Source organism: Teleopsis dalmanni, chromosome X (assembly GCF_002237135.1).
Source record: "Teleopsis dalmanni isolate 2A chromosome X, ASM223713v2, whole genome shotgun sequence".
NCBI lineage: Eukaryota > Metazoa > Arthropoda > Insecta > Diptera > Diopsidae > Teleopsis > Teleopsis dalmanni.
In genome coordinates, this window is record NC_051848.1 from 42,635,933 (window position 1) to 42,656,422 (window position 20,490).

A 20,490-nucleotide genomic window follows, 5' to 3' on the forward strand; every position below is an offset into this window, starting at 1 on the left:
ATATATAAACATAGGCCGAACCTAATCAATTCAAATTGAACACGGATTTCATTACATGGAATCAGTGGGAAGTAGCAGCAACCACCATCTGAAACGTATCCTTGAATAGTGATACGCTGTCCGCAGAGATACACAGTGATCAGCTGTTTTTACTTGGGGAACAAATCGTCTGTTATATTTTTAAAATGGGTTCGACAATGGGTTCGATAGAGAAATATTCGTATGAATAAGAGTTCTCTTGTCATTTGTAATTATTTTATACTTGAATAAATATAATTAACTTATTTTTAGTTAAATTTTTCTAAAAGAAAAACTCATCATGTCATCATTTATTTTAAAAAAATTACATTGTCAAAAATTTTTTAAAAAAGTTTGGAGTAAAAAAATGTTTCATATGATCTGTTAAAAAAAATCCGATTAAGAATTTTTGTCGGTAGAAAAACAAATCAACTGAAGCTATTAACGCTTCTTGGCTAAAAGATTGCTTTTGTTTTCATAAATAATCCTTATTGTCAAAATGATAGGTGGTGATCCAGATACAGACCCAGGTGAGAATAAGTTTAGTTATTTATTTAAATATACCGGAATATTTTATACAAAGACAAATTCGAGTTCGCGGGAACAGTGACAAAGTATCCATGTTCGATATAATTGTTTACGAATGGGCTACACAAACCCCACCTCCAAACTTTTTGTAATACGTTAGATATATAAAAAAATGTATGCGATTTCGATTTCCCGGGCATGCCTATTTGACAACGGATTTTAGCTATTTTGAGTAGTTTCTTCTAGTATACTATATAGAGCTTACTTCTCCAGTTATCCAGGTTTGAAGTTATAAAACTTTTTACATTGGGTATAATAATTACACAAACAACTGGTAATTATTGTTGTTGGTTTTCATGTAAAAATTTCCAACTTTAAGGCCCGATTTCGTTAAGACTTATCTATATTAATAGAGTAGTGTAAAAGTTGTTCAAAATAGCTGACTTTACTAAAATTTGTTGTCAAATGGGCATATCCGGGATATTGAAATCGTGCCAAAAAATGTTATCGGCCAGTTTTACGGACCATTTTTCAGTTTCTAAAAATCTTGTTTCTTATAATTCATATAGTTTTGATCTTAATCATAAAAATGTATATATTGTATTCTTTTTTTTATATAATTTATTTTATTAACTGCTTTATTTATAATTCTGTAGATCTACGCAAGCTAATAAAATATGAAGAAAAGCTTGGGATACGCTATAGAGACCCGAGAAGCGTTCCAGACTTATATCGTAAAACTACAGCCAGTTTTCGGGCAAAAATTGATGATCGATTGGATTTAATTACAGATGTGTCAGCTTTACGATTACGACCTAGTTCAAGATGCAGTGGTAACTATAATAAAATGAATCAAATGATTTAAAACAAAATTAAATATATTTTTAATTTTTAAGGATCTCGATTCCATTCTGACATGGCAACGGGTTATATCACACATTCAACAAGTCCTACCAGCTCTGATACTATAATTCAGAGTTCAAGTAATGGTTATCGTAAAAGTCACGTCTGTAATGATGATCCTAGAGCTGACAATATTCGACCCTCTGGTAGTGCTCAGATTCGTCGTGTTTCATATAATGATAAAGAAAATAATTTGATAGGCGAACCTAACAACCAAACAACACAGAATGCGTTTGTATCTTGCAACTGCAAATTTGATATCAATAAGGAAGTTGCAAAAATAATGCAACGTGAACGTCAAAGGACGCATGAAATCAATGATGACCCTATTGCACGAGGAAGAAACATAGACCGCAATGGAGAACGGGTTAGTGGTACAAATCGTGACGGATCTGTAGGATATCGACCTGATCAGGAACATACTACTGCACAGCGACGCGAAGTAAGACGTGTTATGAATGGAAGTGATGATGAAATTGAGAGGCGTTTGCGTAAGAGAGAATCTACTTCAATTAAGGATAACGCTGAAGCTGGTGGGCGTCGTCACAGTAAAGAACGCATAAATAATGGTGGAAATATGGGTCATCAGTATAGCAATGAACATATTAGCAGCATAAATCGTGGTAGAGTCATGGATCGTCGACATAGCAAAGAACGCATTATGAGTACAGATCGCGAGGCAACTAAAGGACGCCAGTATATTAATGAACGTATGAGTGGTACAGATAATGGTAGAGTAATGAGTCGTCGACGCAGTAAAGAACGCATCCATGCTGTGGAACAAGGTCGAGATGTAGAACCTAAACGTAGCGGAGAGCGTATCTATAATTCAGATCGTGGTGGAATTGAAAGACGTGGACGTAGTCAAGAGCGCATTCATAGTATATCTCGTGATAGAATTGAAAGGCGTGCTCGTAGTGGAGAACGTAGTAATGGTATAGATCGTGGTGCAATTGAAAGACATGGTCGTAGCGGAGAGCGTGCTCATGGTACAGATCGCGGTGGAATTGAAAAACATGGGCGTAATGAAGATAGCTTTAATACCGTGAATCAGGAACGTGTAGTAGGACGTAAGCACGATGGAGTTCGCGTTCATAGTGCAGAACGCGGTCAAATAACAGGACATAATCGTAATCCGATAAAAAGCCGCACTTCAGAAAGAGCTGAATATGAAAGTAGCTCAGAAAGGACTTATGCTTTACCAGGTTTTTCACATCGCAGGCCCAATGCTAGAACAAAGAGAACTGATTCAGTCGCCACACACAGCACTTTAAGTAAGTAATGTCCCAACATTATTTATTATATATGAAAAATATATATATAGGTTTATATAAAAATACTTTTTATATATTTTATTTACATATATTTTTTATATATTGTTATATTTTTTTATGTTTTTCTTATATTCTATTTTTACATTTTTTTTTATTTATTTTTGTAATATATTTTTTTATATGTTTTTTTTATATATTTATTATATATTCTTTATATATTTTATATATTTATTATTTTATATTATTTATTATATTTTTTTATATTTTTTTTGTTTTTTATTTTTTAGTTTCTCGTCGTTTTGCTGAATGCAGAACTAGAAAGCAAATGAGAAGCGATCCCGTTTCTCTGTATCAATATTACAAGAATGAATGGGATTATTTTAAAGACCAAATACCAGAGGACAATAAGCGCTCCTTAGAACGCTGGAATGTACGTCGTCTTCATCTGGACCCACATTAGAAACATTTTTTTTAATTATAAAAACAATTTTTTCTTTTAAAACATTTGTTCTTCATTTTCAAAAGTTTTTATATTTATACTTCATAATATTTATTTGCGTCATTTTCGTTAAATTTAAAAAAGAAAAAACCTTGAAAAAGGTTATATATGATATATATTCATTTAATTTAAATTTTGACAATATTGTAAACTACGCAAATTTATTTTGAATAAAATTTTTTTAATTAAAATTCATTAAAACGGATAAATATATATATGTATATATATATATATAGATATATACATGAAATATATATGTGACTGTGTATATAGGTATTTGCTTTCAGTTATCAGCATCAGTCACTTAAATGTTTCGTCCTTTTAGTCTGTCCTGTGTGATGGTTGGTTATACATCCTTAAATATGTATTTTTCTGTGACTTTATTAGATTGATATTGATATATTATTATATATATATTCGTTATTATATATATATTCGATTGATATATATTCGTTATTGTTTATTCAATTTATATCTATTAAAAAACCTTAAATCCTAAAAAAGTTATTGATTCACCACATATTTGTATTGAACCTTTGCAAATTAACAAGTACAAGACAACCGCGATGTTATTAAATGTTGAAAATTTGCATAGACTGCAATCGAAGATTTTAAGGATAATAACAAAAATACCATTCATTTCTGAAATAAATGGTGAAAGAAAAAATTTTAAAGCAAATTACGATATCTCAATTTCTACGGATGACTTGAAAATGAACTGCGAGGCGGAAGTACGGATCTTCGTGCCATCTGAAAACATGAACAATTCTCTTGACTAACTAATGAGGCCACGGTTTTTAAGCTAAAATCTTAGCAATTAGAGAAACCTCTCGTCAAATTGCAAGTCACAAGAAGTACAGATGTAGTGCTGACATTTTCATTGAGAACCAGACAGCAATCAAAGCCCCTAAATCCTTTACAACAAAATCTAAGATAGTGAAAGAATGTAGAGAGCCAATCGATAAAGTTTGCAGTTTAGCTCGCTTTGGAGCTTCCCTGGATGTGTCCCTTGGTTTATATTACACTAGAGAATTGCAAGGCTTACTGCAGTTCTTTCTGGTCATTGATATGTAAGAATTCACGCAGAGAAACTGCGCATTTCTCATAATTTCCCTGGAGAAAAAATAAACCATAATAGATTTTCTCTGTAAATGCCCGGCTTTGTTGACCAGAAGAAATAGGTTTCTAGAAAGCCACATAAAGTCTTATAATTTGACTTTCTAAATTGATTTAATTGATCAATATTTAATACCAAAGAAATGAGTTGTAGTTAGGGTATATATTGTAAACATACGTGCCAATAAATGCTTCTGTGGTCTCGATGGGGTTAAGCCTCCCTCAGGTGGTCGAGTATTTTGTTGTGATTTTACGAATTGTGGTTTCTCTTCTACTGTTTCGTTATGTGGACATAAAACTCATACCGATATTCAACCACACTAGTACAAACTTAGTTGCGATAGGGAGAAATATATTATTGATTTCTGATAAACTTATACTATATGCGTTTACTTAGTCGATATATGGTCTTCTTCACATATTGAGCCTTGATACGCTATAAAATCATATAGTGTTTTCAGAAAAGCATGTATAACACTTTTATTCAACTAGAACATGATGTTCCTCAAGCAGTTTTTCTTGGAACTTTTCTTTGGATGCTCTATATCAGGGCTGTCCAAAGCAAAACTCACGGATCATATGCGGGTCATATTTGTGCGACCCACGACATGTTTCTGATCTACCACAATTACTCAAATTTTTGTTTGGTGTACCTTATTGAATAATCGTGAAGCTTATAGGCAATATATAAATTAGTCAATGAGATGGGTGGGACCCTGTAGTGCCCCCAGCTATCAAAGAGTAAAAGTGCCTAGTTGCGTTGACTCGAAAAAAAGGATCAACATACATACATACTTAAATGAGATTACATTATTTTATTTTTATGGTACGTCAAATAAATTAATTAAAATTAATAACCCTAAATTTAATGTTATAACCGTAGTTTTATTTTTCTCCAAAACAACGATGAAAGTATGTATTTGTTTTTGCTGTCCATCAATATGTACAGTGATTTGTATTGGCACGCGATCTCATCTGATCTGAACAATCCTATATAATTGGCTATATAATTTCATTTGCAATATTATTTGTCTTATTTTATAGAATATGCTGTTGAGCAGAAACACTGGTCGAATATAATAAATATGCTTCATAACTCAAGTGGTTTTTTATAAAAAAAGGTCCTGAAGTATCTATTTTACGGAACCTATCGGTATGGACTATAAGTTGTTTTCACTACATGCATCGTTCGCAATAGATCAGCAGAGACTAACATGTGGTTATCTTATTTATCTATTTATTACAACCATATACACCATACATCATCCATATACACGCAAAAAACGAACCACCTATTATCCTTCAAGAGATTCGATTTCAGAAAAATATTAATTTTATTATTTAAATATTAAAAGTTGTAAACAATTTTAAATCAACAAAAAAATATATATTTAAAAAAAGCAATAAAAAGAATTAAATAAATCTGTCATAGGTACCAAATTAACAAAACTAGAAACTGCAAAATTAAAAAGGTTACAGAGTAAACACTAAGGTTTTCATTTCAGCAAAGAATTCCATTTTACAAGGAAGTCATACTTCTGTAATATACACAACTAAAAAATAGGAAGATGGATTGTGACTTTATTTTCCAAAGTAGTGAATGCCAGCACACAATTTAAATCTTTTGGTTTGTTCAGCATTGGACAGAAAATAACAGGTTTAACGTATGGTTGTTCTTTTTTCGATAGAAAAACTTTAGATTATAATAATTATTCGTATTTACTACTTTCTTATTCTAATAAACACTCGTGTTAAGTAAAATGTATTATACTATAATAAACACTTTGTATAGATACCACACAAGATAGAATTAAAACATACGAATTCTTAAAATTTAAAAATCAAAATTAATAATTAATTTTTAAAATTTAAAGATAAACTAAACTTGATTTAATTTGAATTTTCCGTTTTTGCTCGCCGCGTCCGCCCGATTTAGATTGTATAAAATGCGTTCTTCAATATGCTTCACAGCATCCACGGTCAGAACTAAGGTGTTGTGCTTAAGCATGGAATATGTATTTAGTCCATATGCTGGCATAAGATTAACGTAACCAATTTCGTCGGTGGCATAGCAAATGTTTTCGGGAAATATATCGCTTCTGAAGAACAAAAAAGAAAAAACAAAAAATGTAATTAAACAGTGTTTACTTGTTTAAAAGTTTTAAGCGTACTTATCAACTATTAGCACAGAAGGTCCCCAATTGCGTTCTTTAATTAAATCCTTAATGAATTGCGGATCGCCATTAGGTATGTTAGCATCTTTTATTATATGCAAATCATCCTGCGCCAATTTCACGCTTAACGTTGACGTTAGGCCCATGACGCGCTTGTAAAAATCCAACATATAAAAATGTGTTTTTGGTGAGCGTGGACCGTGCGCTACGCCACCACCTTTGAAGAGTGGTGACCGTATAGAACCATGTCGTGCACGACCCAAACCTTTCTGTGGCCAGGGCTTACGTCCACCGCCTTTCACTTCGGCGCGAGATTTGGTATGTGCAAAACTTACATAACGATATTTCTGTTGCCATTCAATGTTTTCTTGTATTACATCAATACGCGGTTGTGCTGCAAAAATATCAGGATGCAGCTCAATCAGTCCCAGCTTACGTTCCTCAACAGTATCTGTGTTTTCGATCCATGCCTGTCGACAAGCATTCAGATTGCTGGGTGAATATCTCTCAAAGTCAAGCGGCAATATTAAACTTGGTGCGTTACTTTGGATTTCTTCCGCTGTCTTAAGCGAACTGCCAATAGTGAAATTTCGAATTCCCGGCAATAATAGTGCACACCTTTTATTCAGAAAACTTAACATTCTGTCCAATTTCTATTGCACTATTTTCTTGCGGTACAAATCGCGTGCGGCAGGCACATATTTTGACAGAAGCCAACATCTGTTGGAAGCAAAACAAATTGTGGTGTATGTTCAGTGAACGCAAAAATTAAAATGAGTTAAACCATTTTTAGGCCGTCTGCGAGTTCAAGTAAATTGAGGTAAATTAAATTGAAATTTCGTAAGGATTTTTTGGAGTGCACTTATGTAAATATTTTTTTATTTATTTATTGCACTTATTTATTATTTTTGGTTAAAAGTTTTCAAATTTATTTATTTTTTTATTAAATATCTTATACAATTTGCACAATGGTAACATCTAATTTGCCTAATTTTTATCTAATTCACCTTACTCGAAGTTCTGGTAAATACCAACATTTACTGCCATACTATTTCCCTCAATTTACCATAAATTTACTCGAACTCTCATTAACAAAATTACATGTGTTTATATATTGAACTACAAGAATTTATATTTATTGTGATATACGCTTAAACAACGTTCACAGTATTTAATTAAGAGTGTTGGAATGGAATATATGACTATTTTCCATAATATTGTAGAAATTGATGTTTAAATGAAATCGTTGTGACAGCGCTGTGGGTTTGTTTCTGTGAAGAAGACATAATAATTGAACGTTTGTTACTTTTGAATAATTTGGTATATTGTATATAGTATGTTATCACTAATTTTGTTAGACCGTTAACTTATACTGCATTTTCATTGGTAACATACTAAGTTACTTAGTAACATTGAACTTTTTGTCGTTCACAATAGCAAAAGTTACTTTAGGCTTGGGAAAGAGCTTTTATGTGTCAAAAATTTTTAGTTATAGAGCTTTCCTTTGTTTACACTTTAATTGTAAACAGAAGACATTAAATTTTATATTGTTAGAAGAAAATAATTTAGCATGAAAAACGCAGAAAATTTAAATAATTTAATATATAATATATGTGATATTGTTCACAATATGAATGCAGCAGTTGTTGCATATAGAAAAGAATATGTAATGGTTTATAAAAAATACATTTTATTTCAAATCAACAAATAACAGTGCTTTCTTCAATGATTACTAGAAACCAAAGGAAGTGCAGGATTTGAGTAAGTACGAACAGTAAATATTACTAAATAAAGAGTGCAATTTAAGTGACTTGCTATTTTAGAAAAGAACAAAGAAGTTTTGAGAACAAAATTGTCAAAAAATGGTCCTAAGTTTTTTTGAAGAAAATTTGACATTAAGGACGTGTGCGAGTTAGGCTAAGTTGATGCTATGGTAAACCAAATGGGAGAATTTTTGGGAATTTTTTGCACTGCACACATTTAGCCATTTATCAACACGTATCGACACATCTTTACATTATCGGCATAACTTAGAATTTTCCCCATTTAGAACGCAACTTAGCATAACTCGCACACGTCCTAAATGCTTTTAAAGAAATTATAGAATCTTTTATTGTGATATCTGAAAGTATGTAAATTAATATCATCACAATATTTATTTGATGATATTAATTTGTTGTAAATCTTTAAACATCCCAAGAAATGCAGTAAATGTTTTAATAGAAGTTAGAGGACATCACAAGACAAATGATTTAAGGATATAGTTTGTTTGGGCAACGATGTGGCGTCTGTTAGCACCTATTCTTTAAATTAATTCTTAGATACGTTTTGAATAGTTTAGCGGGTGGTGAAGAATTTGTTCCGATTTTCTCATATAATGTTGTCTCCGAGTTAATAAATTAATATAACTATCTTAAAAAAACTTTAAGCTTAGTTCGAATAAATTGGTTTAGTGTAATGGACATATATCACTTAGATATATTTATATATATATGTATATATAGTACACCTTTTATCTTCTTAATGATACCCACTCTTAACTTTTTCGAATTTTAGGTCGTGTGCGAGTTAGGCTAAGTTGATGCTAAACCAAATGGGAGATTTTTTGGGATTTTTTGCACTGCACACATTTAGCCATTTATCAACACGTATCGACACATCACTACATTATCGGCTCATCTTAGAATTTCCCTCATTTAGAACGCAACTTAGCCTAACTCGCACACGACCTTATAATTATAAAATTTCATTAACGCATTTTTTACTGTTTCCTACACAAATATGATTTCAATTATGTAGTACAGTTTAGTTAATTTATAATCACAAATGTATCTAGGTAGGGACCCAGTTGGAGACAGAGTCATTGAAGACGACTTAAAGTCATGGATTTATGCCTGAAGAGCGATCAGTTATTTTAAATACTTATTGATTTCCGTTGTGGGAAATTTTTTGTTAAGAGTTGCATTCAACATTTTTCGCCTTAAATGAGCTGATTTATTAATAATGAGCTTATTTTTATGAAAGATTTTTATGTGGTAAATCATCGTAATTTGTGGTTATAATGAGCTAAACCGTCTAAATGAAACATTGTGAATGTGTGTATTATCCTCATTAGCGGTTTTAATGAGCAAAACTGCTTAAATGAGATAGTGTGAATGTGCTATAAGTATTTAATAAAATCTTTGTTTTTATTTATTGAATATGCAGTATATAAATGATTGAATATATTAGATATAATATATATTTGCACACGGCTAATTTAAATGAAATTAAAATTTGAATACAAACAATTGTTGTCTTGCAACTGGAAAATAGTATTTTGTATAATTTTAATAATTTTTGTATAATTTTTAATTTTAATATCATCCAAAAAAAAAAATTTATGTTTTATAAATTTTTTTCGGCAAGACATGGCAGCTGCACAGCTGTAAACACAAAGCTCAGATGTATGTTCAGAGAAAAATAACAACAGAATAAAATAACAAAAACAAAGAGAATATTAACCAACAAGTAACTGAAGCTTTGAACCATGTATGAGTCTTAGTTGAACTATCATTGAACAATTGAACTATAGTTGGATTTTGCAATCTTAACTTGTACTGCTTGCCGTTGATGACTTTAAGTTGTAGCTCGTGAAGTTTTGAATTGTTTGATGGCCGTGTGCGAGTTCGAGTAAATTGAGGTAAAGTAAATTGAAATTTCCTAGGGATTTTTTACACTGCACTTATGTTAATATTTATTTATTTATTTATTGCACTTATTTATTATTTTTGGTTAAAAGTTTTCAAATTTATTTATTAAACATCTTATTAAATTTTCACAATGGTAACACCTAATTTACCCTACTCGAATTTCTGGTAAATACCAACATTTACTGCCATACTATTTCTCTCCAACAAAACTCGCACACGGCCTATATATATAAATTATTTTTTTTCAAACTTTAACTCCATTGTTTGTAGACAACATTTCTAAAGATTTGCTTTAGAACGTTTGCATTCTCACAGTTTCAGATCAAAAACTATATACGAACAATTAAACCAGAAGATATTTCTAAACAGCACAGGGACACTGGGGCACTGTCGGAAACAGCTGTTAGCCTTAGAAAATTAACAAATTTTATAAAAAACTAAAAAGATTTTTGCTGTTTAATCTAATTAACCGATAGAGTTGAATTCAACATGGTGAACAAAAATATGCTTGATTTAAATATTATAGTTTCCAATGGATCTCTTCTTATCTGTTAAAGATACATTGTAGTCTTTACACACTGTATACATGAAGAATATAAAAAAATTCAAATAACTATTTTCCTGTACTTATTTTTTGTTCTTAGGCAGTTCAAAGTTTCCAATATCAACTAAGATAAAAATATATTTAATAAAGAAACCTGATTATGGAATGGATATTACTGATTACGGTTGTTGATCCATAAACATCTGATCACGTGGAAAATTGTGTTGTGATTTTATGCTGCCTCCATATCGTTGATAATAAGCCTCTATAAATTCTATAAATTGCAAACTTATTACTTTTTTTGAGTCTTGTAGATTTTGTTAGCCTTTTGTTAAGGCTATAAGCTCCCACACGAAAGTTTTATTTGTCATTTTAGTTGTCATGTTTGTGATTTTAGCTGCCAATTGTTGTTGCATTTAAAGCAAAATTAAAATTTTTGACAGCTAAAATTATAAACAAAACTCTGGTGAGAGTCCCGTATAAGACAAAAAATGGTTTTGAACTACTTAAAGACTAAATTCTTCGTGGCATAGAAATATGAGGGGAGGCCTGTTACAATAACTTAAAGAGGCGAGGACTTTTTTTTTTTGAATGGTAGAAAAGCTTGCAAACCTAGTCAGTGGGAGATTTAAATCGCTTTAAAAACTCCCCTCGTCCGGATGGAAAGCTCCTTTTGGAATCAACGTTAGGTAATACGTCTGGAGCAGAGTGGAGATAAGTGTTAAATTTGACTATGATATTTGTTAAATCTTATATATGTATTTAATATATATATATGTATTTAATTTGGTTCATTAATTTAAATAAAATGTATGAAGAGTTTATATTAAATAGAAATAAAAAAAAAATTTCGTCAACCTTACACCCTGGCAACAGTTGGTAGCAACATTCTATTTCTAATTAATTACAAAGTCATTAAGTTACTGGAAACATTCATATAGCAAAGTCTATTAATTTATATCAGATAATTAAAATACGAAATGATTCTATGGATAAACTATATAGCTGAAAAGGACTGAACTCTAAAACTAATAATATATTAAAGACCATATATTGTAGTTAATTAAGTCTTTGAATATTTGACTGATAGCCTTTAAAGCAAATGAAAGATTGTAAAATATTTCTGCTATTAATCAGGTACCAATTAAAAATACAAAGACATAAGTTGAGTAAACCCATTGACAAATATATAGTTTAAATGAATATCGTATTGGAGGTGTAAGGATTTCCCGTATTCAGGGGCAATAGTTAAGACTTGTAAGACTTTATATACAGTATATGTTATATAATTATAAAGTATATATAATATTATTGATATATAAAAATACAAAAATAAACAGAAAAATAAATAATAATTAGAAGCTCTGATTTATGGTATCGAGGCCATACTGTTTTAATAATGTCCATAAATGTATATATTTCACTCCATGTATGTATGTATATCTCTCTTCAATTTGAATTTCTCAATATTTTAAAACATAAGTGGAAAATTAATAAATAACCCAATCATCTAAAAGAAACCCAAACTGGGAATTTAATTAGGTTTTCCTTTAGAACAAAATACCTAATTGCGGCAAGCGTCTGGAATTTTAACAAATGACATCCAGCATTCATATGGGTTGTGTGTATTTTTTTGTTGAACATATGATATATATTCATTTATAAATCCATATATTATTTAATGATAATCATGACTACTTGTAAAAACCATTATGCAAGAATTTTTTGTGGTCTAGAGAATAGTTTCGTAGATGTACATACAAAGGTCAGAACACATTGTGTTTATAAATATTCATGGTATGTACAGGACACGCAGATGAAGATATGCTCATTTCAGGTAACAGTTTTTTTTTGGTGGATTGATTTTCAGATCAATTCTAACATTCAATCATAAGTCAAATGAGTAGAGTTCTTAGTTTCGATTTACCATCGGTGACATATGGGCGTATAGTGCGTTAAATAATTGGAAGTATTGGATCTATAAAAAAGTGAGTGATTATTTAATAGAGTAAGGATCCTAATTATTCTTTTTCTTAATATTACTTAAAATTTTGTTGCCTAATGTTGTTTAATGGATTATTCGTGAAAGTTGGTATTTTATAGTGTGATGTGAAAAAAGAAACTGTGTGATACTGACATTTTAAGTGGTTGATATATAGTAGGTTTTAAGTCAATTATTTGTTATAAGTTTTTAAAAGAAAACAAGAAAACTTCAAATCAGAATAACTAGAGAAAATCTGTACCATTGGTTTACATGAAACATAACTTTGACTATATTTTATCTACAATTCTTAAGATATTGTCCAGAAGAAAATTATAAAAACTCGGTTTGACTATCCCGCAATTTGAAATGAAATATATATCTTTAACACATAATATACATAACTAAAAATACTTTGTAGTGTGGTGAAATACTCCTTACTCATGAGTGGCAATGTCAGTAATCTAATTTTGAGTTCTCGTGCTACTGTCCATAAGGAAGTTTTAATATCTCTTACTCAGTATACTGAATTCTTTGTAATTCGGTATGAAATCCACATCTTACAATCCACATTAATTCTCTTAGTTTTTTATTTATTTTATATTTTATTTATGTTATATATTTTAAAATTTTTGTAGCGTTACAAATACTTTTAGAAAATTTTGTTGTTAAAATCTAATTCTAATCAGACCGCCTGAATGCGATCTGTTGCTCGCGATTATTTTTTATGTGTAAATGGTTTATTTATCTTAATTAACTGCTGATCTGGATCTTATTTAGGCTTATAGATTTTAAACAAATTTACCGAAAGTCGGTTTCAAAAAATAGTTGTTATTTTTTTTGTGTAGTTCTTAGGTTATTTAGTAGAACGGCAGGAATCTTTCCGTGATAGTGAAAATATATGATAAACCTTTCGAGTGGAATAATTTTCGAGTCATTGGAAGGTGTTTGACTGATAGCTTTTTCTTTAAAGGTAGACTGTTTCTTGACACATTGTATCTCGGTCAACATTGATCGAGATATTTTTCCTCGTCTGCGATTACGGAATTATTTTCTATAATAGGAAATACTTCATATGTGAACATAAGTATATAATTCCAATCGTCAATGTAATATTACGTTACATTTATAGCAACATTTTTACTAGATGATTATTTTTGAGATATTAAAGGCTATTTTATTAAACAGATTTTATGAAAGTGGACCTGAGTGGAAGATCCATACGATTTTTATTTGAGTGAATAAAATTGAATGAATTCAACATAGACTTGGGGGAGCTAAACATGATTTTCTTAATTGATCAAAGAATAATTTATGGAGGATTATTTGGAGAAATATTTAAAATAGATTTGAGAGAATGTTCATACGAAGTTTTCATTTTATGATTAAAGAATCATCTATGAAAGTTTAATTGGGTAAATTTTGAAAATAGACTTAGGGATATCTATACGACTTTTTTTGTCTGATCAAAGCATTATCTATTGAGCTTTATTTTTCTAAATATTGAAAATAGATTTGGGAGGCCCATACGAAGTTTTTATTTTTCTGATCAAAGAATCATCTATTGAGATATATTTGGTTTATTTGTGTAAATATTCAAAGTAGACTTGGAGAGAAGTTCACACAATTTTTTTCATCAATATATGATGATCAAAGCATTATCTATTGAGGTATACTTGTGTTTAAATTATAAATATTCAAACTAGAGACTTAGGAAGAATTCCGTACAATTTTTTTCTCTGATCAAACCATCAGAGATTCAAAATGGACTTGAGAGGAGATTCATGGAATTTTTTATCTCTCTTTGAAAGTTTAGTTGGGCAAATATTCAAAGTACACCTACTGAGAGATATATACGACTTTTTTATTTTTCTGATCTAGAAATCATCTGTGGAAATTTATTTGGTTAAGTATATAAATTACACCTAGGAAGAGATTCATATGATTTTTTATTTTTCTTATCAAAGAATTATCTGTTGGGGTTAAAGTACTTATATACGTAAGATGCTATAGATAAGATGTAACTTAATTATAATGTTAATAGGATAAAAATATAATAAATATCTTCTAATTTCATATTGTCAAAAGGAACACTCTTGTGACTATATACATATGTATATCATAACGACTCGTATGGATCGCTCTTTAAGTCCAAAGATTACCATTTTATTTCTATGCATTCACAGTGTATACGTGATGTATTTTTTGCTTTTGAAGCTTTTGAAAAACGTTTTAACTCTGCACTTAAATAATATTATTTACATAGTTGCACTTTTAATTTTGTTCAAGAGGCGAAATAATTAAAAAAAAAAGATGTGAAATAATTTCATTGAAGATTATTTTTATTTCTTGAATCAGTACTTGACCAGTAACTGTTTAAAGCAATAGAAAAAATATTTAAAACAAGCAAAGCCTGCTGGCGCAACACCTGTTGATATGGAATGATATGGAATGTGTAATAATAAGCTTTGTGCGGAGAGCTTTTTCGTGAACATATACAACCCTGGCGCTACTATGAGTTCACCAATCGCGGAGTAGAGTGGTTTGTATGTACACACATTTTTCATGCATTTTAGTTGATACGAGAAAGCGAACGATTTGAGACGTGGATTTTATGTTGTGCTTCGTGACAGTGAAGCAGTAAAGAAAACCAATTCCAGTACGAGAATTTTATTTATAAATTGTAATTCAAACAAAATAGTTCAGCTCGTATGAAAGTGGAAGCAAAAGCAAAAACAAACGAAAATAAAATCGCACAAAATCGTACAGAATCGTACAAAATCAATAAGTGTTATCAAACAAGAGAAGAGGTTGTGTTGAACAAAAGTAGAAATGTACAGAAAAAACATATTCAATTGAAAATTAACTGCAAAACAAAAAAAAAAAAAAAATTAAGAGAATTGAAAAAATTAAAAAAATTAAAAACATGCAGAAATAAAAGTAAAGATTTTAAAATTATTAAAAATATTATTGTGTTAAACGGTTTTTAATACGAGGCCATTTTGATTAAATTAAAAAGAAACAACGCAAAAGTAACAGTGAAACAAAACTAGACTTGAAAAATATTAATAAATTAACTTGGCGGAGCAAGAGAAGCTGTGGTGAGCTGCGATTCAGCAACATGTTGTTTTCGTATCGTACGCGCTGTGAGTTTTGTGCTCGAGCCAAGAAACCCCATAGCCCAAAGCTACTCTGGCTCTGTTGAATAGTTAAGATGCAGTGTTTTTGTGTTTTTATGTTTTGTGTATTTGTGTATTTGTGTTCTGCTCTGAAGCGTAAACTGTTACCAAAAAAGTGGTGTCTTTCTCCGCTCTTATCAACAGCAAATGAGCTGTGGAATGACCTTTCTTGCTTACTGTCATACTTGCGTACATAAACATATACACATAATTGTGTTATTTTGAAAAGAACATTCCTAACTTGATAACAAATAACAGAAATTGTTTATCTCAAATGAAGTTGTGTAGTTTTTCTGTGTACTGAAAGTGAAGAAGACAATCCATTCCTTGTCGCAGTTCAATAAGTTAAACACTGTTTTGATTTTTGTGGTGTCCGTAACGAAAGTGAAGAAGACAATCCATTCCTTGTTGCAGTTCAATGAGTTAAACACTGTTTTGATTTCTGGGGGGGTCCGTAACGAAAATGAAGAAGACAATCCATTCCTTGTCGCAATTCAATGAGTTGAAAACTATATAGTTTTTTTGGGGGCCGTAACGATTTTTGGGGGATCGACAACGATTTTTGGACAGTCGATAATGCTTTCTAGGGGGTCGATAACGATTTCTGGGGCCGATAACGAGTTTTGTGAGGTCGTTACGATTTCTGAGTGACCGAATATGAATTTTGTGGGCTGATTACGATTTCTGAGTGGCCGACTACGATGTCGGGAAAGCTGATTACTATTTTTGAATGGCTAATTACGATTTGTAATAATTAATTGTTGTGAATCTCATTCATTTCGAGCAACTTCTTTCATTAAGTTAAATTCATTAAGAATTACGATTTTTAATAATTAATTGTTGTGAATCTTACCACTTCTTTCATTAAGTTATATATTAATATAGTTTGCTCCTCTCTCTGTTCTTATAGTTTTAAATTTTTTACAAAGACACACATGAACAATAAATATACACCTGATCTAGTGGTAAATAATATGTTACCATTTTGAGCAACTTCTTTCATTAAGTTATACCTTAATATACCATAGTTTGTTTCTCTCTCTGTTCTTATAGTTGTAAATTTTTTACAAAGACACAAATAAACAATAAATATACACCTGATCTAGTGGTAAATACTACGTGAACTTCTTTGTGAAATTAAAGTAAATATTTATAACTTAAAGACCCGATATCTCAAGAATCAAACTATATTAACATATATTTTAGTGAAAAAAAGTTCTTTAAAATGTTTGGATTTCAAAAAATCATAGAAATCGTTAGTTATCTTCGTTATTAAAAATCGTTAATTTTTTTAATAATAATCTAAAAAATTGTGTAATGATCTACGATAGTGTGGTTGAGATATTGAACATCCTATTAAGTATATATATATACACGTGCTTAACATAACTCAATGAAATGAATCTAGTGTTGTTAACTTAATTGTTGTTGTAACCTGTATTGTTGTATATGTATATATAAATCAGATAACATGAAAATAATTTTAAAGACATATACATAGGTTAGGATGTGGATAGGTGATGGTGGAGTGAAAAGTAAGAGAATTGTTTAAGGATAATGGATTGGGGTTGTGTGGAATTTGTTGAGTTGTTTGTTTTTATTTGTTTTTTTAAATAAACGATTATGTATGTATTTTTTGAGATTAGATTTAGAAGAATTGTTAGTACGATAAGATCCCATTATTGCTTCATAATTTCAGGAAACAAAACTGAATTTTCTTCTTTATTTATGAAATCATGTTGTTATTTAAAGCTTAGTAGAACTTAAATGTGATGAATTTTATTTCAAATGGTACATAATTATGATTAAATAAAATAAACACTTGTTTTCAATATCAAGAATAGCAACTTACTATATATATTTACTTACTATATATAAACTGAAAGATCAGATACAAATTATTGTGAAAGGAATTTTTGTTTCTATTTATGTGACTTTTTAACAAAATTTTTATTTTAGTCTTATATATAGTATATACTATATTGGTACTAATATAGAAGAGCTATGTTTAGATTTCGATAGATGACATTTAGTTATGTGGTTATTGGGAAAATTTCTTTAATAAGTGTAATAAGTGTTTATTCAGTGTAAACGTCATTTAAGTTTCGCTTAAGCTTGATTTAAATTATCTTTCAATTTGTTTTGCCTTTCAACAATAAAACAGTAGACCTTTTAGTGAGCTACACCATCAGTTTAGTCTTCTAAACAGATTAAGTAATTTTTTGTGACAGTAGTTGCATATTAAATAAATTCTTAATAGACCTTCACTTGATATTTCCAAAAATAAACGACTCTTTATTCGAGCTGCAATAACTATTCTAGCTCAATTAAGATCAGAGTATAGTCATGTGCTAAACAGTTAGGTAAGGTTGTTGTTGCTGTGGTCTGCAATTAGATTTGATTGGAGTGGCGTCTTTGCGCCCAAAGCCTACTTGAGGCCAAATAATAATCCATTATGATATTAAACAGTTACTTGTCATGCAAAAATATGTTAATTCCAAATATATACTTTAACTGCGTCTCTACGCCATGTAATATCGTTTTCATATCCAAATGCACACACCAATCTGAGTTCTATTTATCTCTGGTTCTGTTCTATTGAAGTGGCATGGGTCTCAACCCAGTCTATTTTTAATTGAAATCTACTTACCCCTCAACTAATTCTGATCCAAAACTATCTTTTTTTTAGTTCTTCTTTTTACTCACGTCCTACTTAATTTAAATCTTAACCCACGTATTCATATTTTGTAATTCTTTTCATGTCTCTTGCTTACGGATCTCTTTGGGGTACAAAAACATTAATAACTGTCTATATAAATCACTTAAATTGTATTTGTTAGATGATTGAAATTATCTTAATATTATATTGTGCATATATGTATTTGTTACTTGCTTTCGAATGTAAGAGTTTAATTACGTTTAGTATTTAAGTTATTAACATAGAGTGAAGTGTGTGAGGAACTTCTTTTACCTGGAACAGTATTTATGTAAACATTTCATTTGATCGTTACCATATAGATCTTTAATCATATAGATTTTCAACTACTACTTGTAGCATTCTGTTTGTTACTTTGCTCTATCAAAGTAATAGACTATCTCACCTGCCTCGTAAAAAAAATAAATATTCAAATTAATTTGGTAATATTTTGTGAAAAATGACGGGTGCAACTAACCCGCTGAATCTACATATCTGAATTTTGAGAATATAATATAGCATTTACTTATCAAAAAACTTGCGTACAACACGTAAATCATAAGCGTATGGGCATTTCCATGAGTACGGATGCGATAGTCGCATACCGATAATGTGACGGAAAACATTAGCAAAATGTGTATTTTTTTTTTAATTTATTTAGTAGTTGTTTAGTATATAAAGAGCACTATAAATAATTTATGTAGACTTTTAAGTGCAGTTCTAAGGTTCTCAAGATATTAGTCAATATAAGGCGGTAATATATATCAAGTACATAAAAAAAATTAAAAAAAGTTGAGATTATGCAAAAGTGTTTTTAAACAATATATCTTCGTAATAGGTTTGATAAATATAGACAATGTTCTATGCTTTATTTTATAAAATATATATAATCATTTATAGTTTAAGTATACATTCAACAATTAATATTGTTCTTTTGCTCTTTTGGCATTATATGGTAGAATTGTAATACAACTTATCCATTCACATCCATCCATTCATTTTAATAAATCGTAGGAAAAGCATTTAAAGTCTAAAAAATAATATAGAGTAAAAATAAATTAGAGTTTAAGAAAACATTTTTTTTTAACCAGTTTTATTTACTTTAACAATTGAGAAAACTCAGTATAAAATTTGTGAATTTATCTTGGATAACAATAGAAAAAATTTTTTTCCGGAAACTTTTTCTCTTTTAGTAATGCTTGAACTTTCTGTGGAAATGCCCATATGTAGCTTATTGTAAACAATACAATATATAATTATTATAAAAAACAAATTCAATTGTCATTTATACAAAGAAATTTACAGTTCATTAGATTTCCGATTAAATATGTATTTAAGTCCCATTAAAGTAGAAAAGCGGAAATTTTGACTTGAAATGACTTTCCGATGTCACAATTTCCCCTATGAAATTGTTTGTATGAGAAATTTATTTAATTCTTGTTGTTGTAACCAAAATGTACCGACTTGTTTTCTTGACTTTGTTTGTAGGAATGAACGGCACGTGATCGCCTATTAAGACGGTTAGTTCCGGGACGCAAAACTGACCGTTCTTGGAATAAAATTCAAGAATTAAAATTTAAACTCTAGCTTTTAATTCTTATAAAATTAATAAATTATTATTTCAAAAAAATAAGTATTTAATTTATATAGAATGTATTATATAGAATACACTTCATAAACAAATTAAAGGTGTTAGCTTTGCCTTTGCCGAAGTGTAGATATCCTTTATAAAAAATTTTAAATCTGCATTGAGATCGCTTTTATATGATAATATACAATATATTTTATACATTTTATAATAAAATGTATATAATATGATATATAATAATATCAATAAAATTTGCAATCAAGTTTTAGTGCACTTTTATAATTCGTTAGCTATTAAGG

General features: G+C 29.8%; 2 protein-coding genes across 2 annotated transcripts; one reads left to right on the forward strand and one right to left on the reverse strand.

Annotated features, from left to right (window-relative positions):
* Positions 1–392: 392 nt before the first annotated feature.
* On the forward strand, positions 393–3,251 carry LOC119689694. The gene is made up of 4 exons (XM_038104581.1): positions 393–548; positions 1,203–1,379; positions 1,443–2,723; positions 3,011–3,251. The coding sequence occupies exons 1-4, from the start codon at positions 518–520 to the stop codon at positions 3,181–3,183; spliced, it is 1,662 nt and encodes a 553-aa protein (XP_037960509.1). The 5' UTR covers positions 393–517; the 3' UTR covers positions 3,184–3,251.
* Positions 3,252–6,054: 2,803 nt separating this feature from the next.
* On the reverse strand, positions 6,055–7,235 carry LOC119662024 (39S ribosomal protein L4, mitochondrial). The gene is made up of 2 exons (XM_038071563.1): positions 6,510–7,235; positions 6,055–6,437 (listed from the first exon to the last, which is right to left on the reverse strand). Exons 1-2 carry the CDS (start codon positions 7,151–7,153, stop codon positions 6,218–6,220), a joined length of 864 nt encoding a protein of 287 aa, XP_037927491.1. The 5' UTR covers positions 7,154–7,235; the 3' UTR covers positions 6,055–6,217.
* Between the last annotated feature and the right edge of the window lie 13,255 nt (positions 7,236–20,490).

Bases quoted from the DNA above. Each gene is read 5' to 3' on its own strand.
- LOC119689694 (XM_038104581.1), top strand. From the start codon at position 518: ATGATAGGTGGTGATCCAGATACAGACCCAG. The intron at 549-1,202 runs GTGAGAATAAGT...ATAATTCTGTAG, and splicing joins TGATCCAGATACAGACCCAG to ATCTACGCAAGCTAATAAAA. The intron at 2,724-3,010 runs GTAAGTAATGTC...TTTATTTTTTAG, and splicing joins CGCCACACACAGCACTTTAA to TTTCTCGTCGTTTTGCTGAA.
- LOC119662024 (XM_038071563.1), bottom strand. From the start codon at position 7,153: ATGTTAAGTTTTCTGAATAAAAGGTGTGCACTATTATTGCCGGGAATT. The intron at 6,438-6,509 runs GTACGCTTAAAA...TTTGTTCTTCAG, and splicing joins TCTGTGCTAATAGTTGATAA to AAGCGATATATTTCCCGAAA.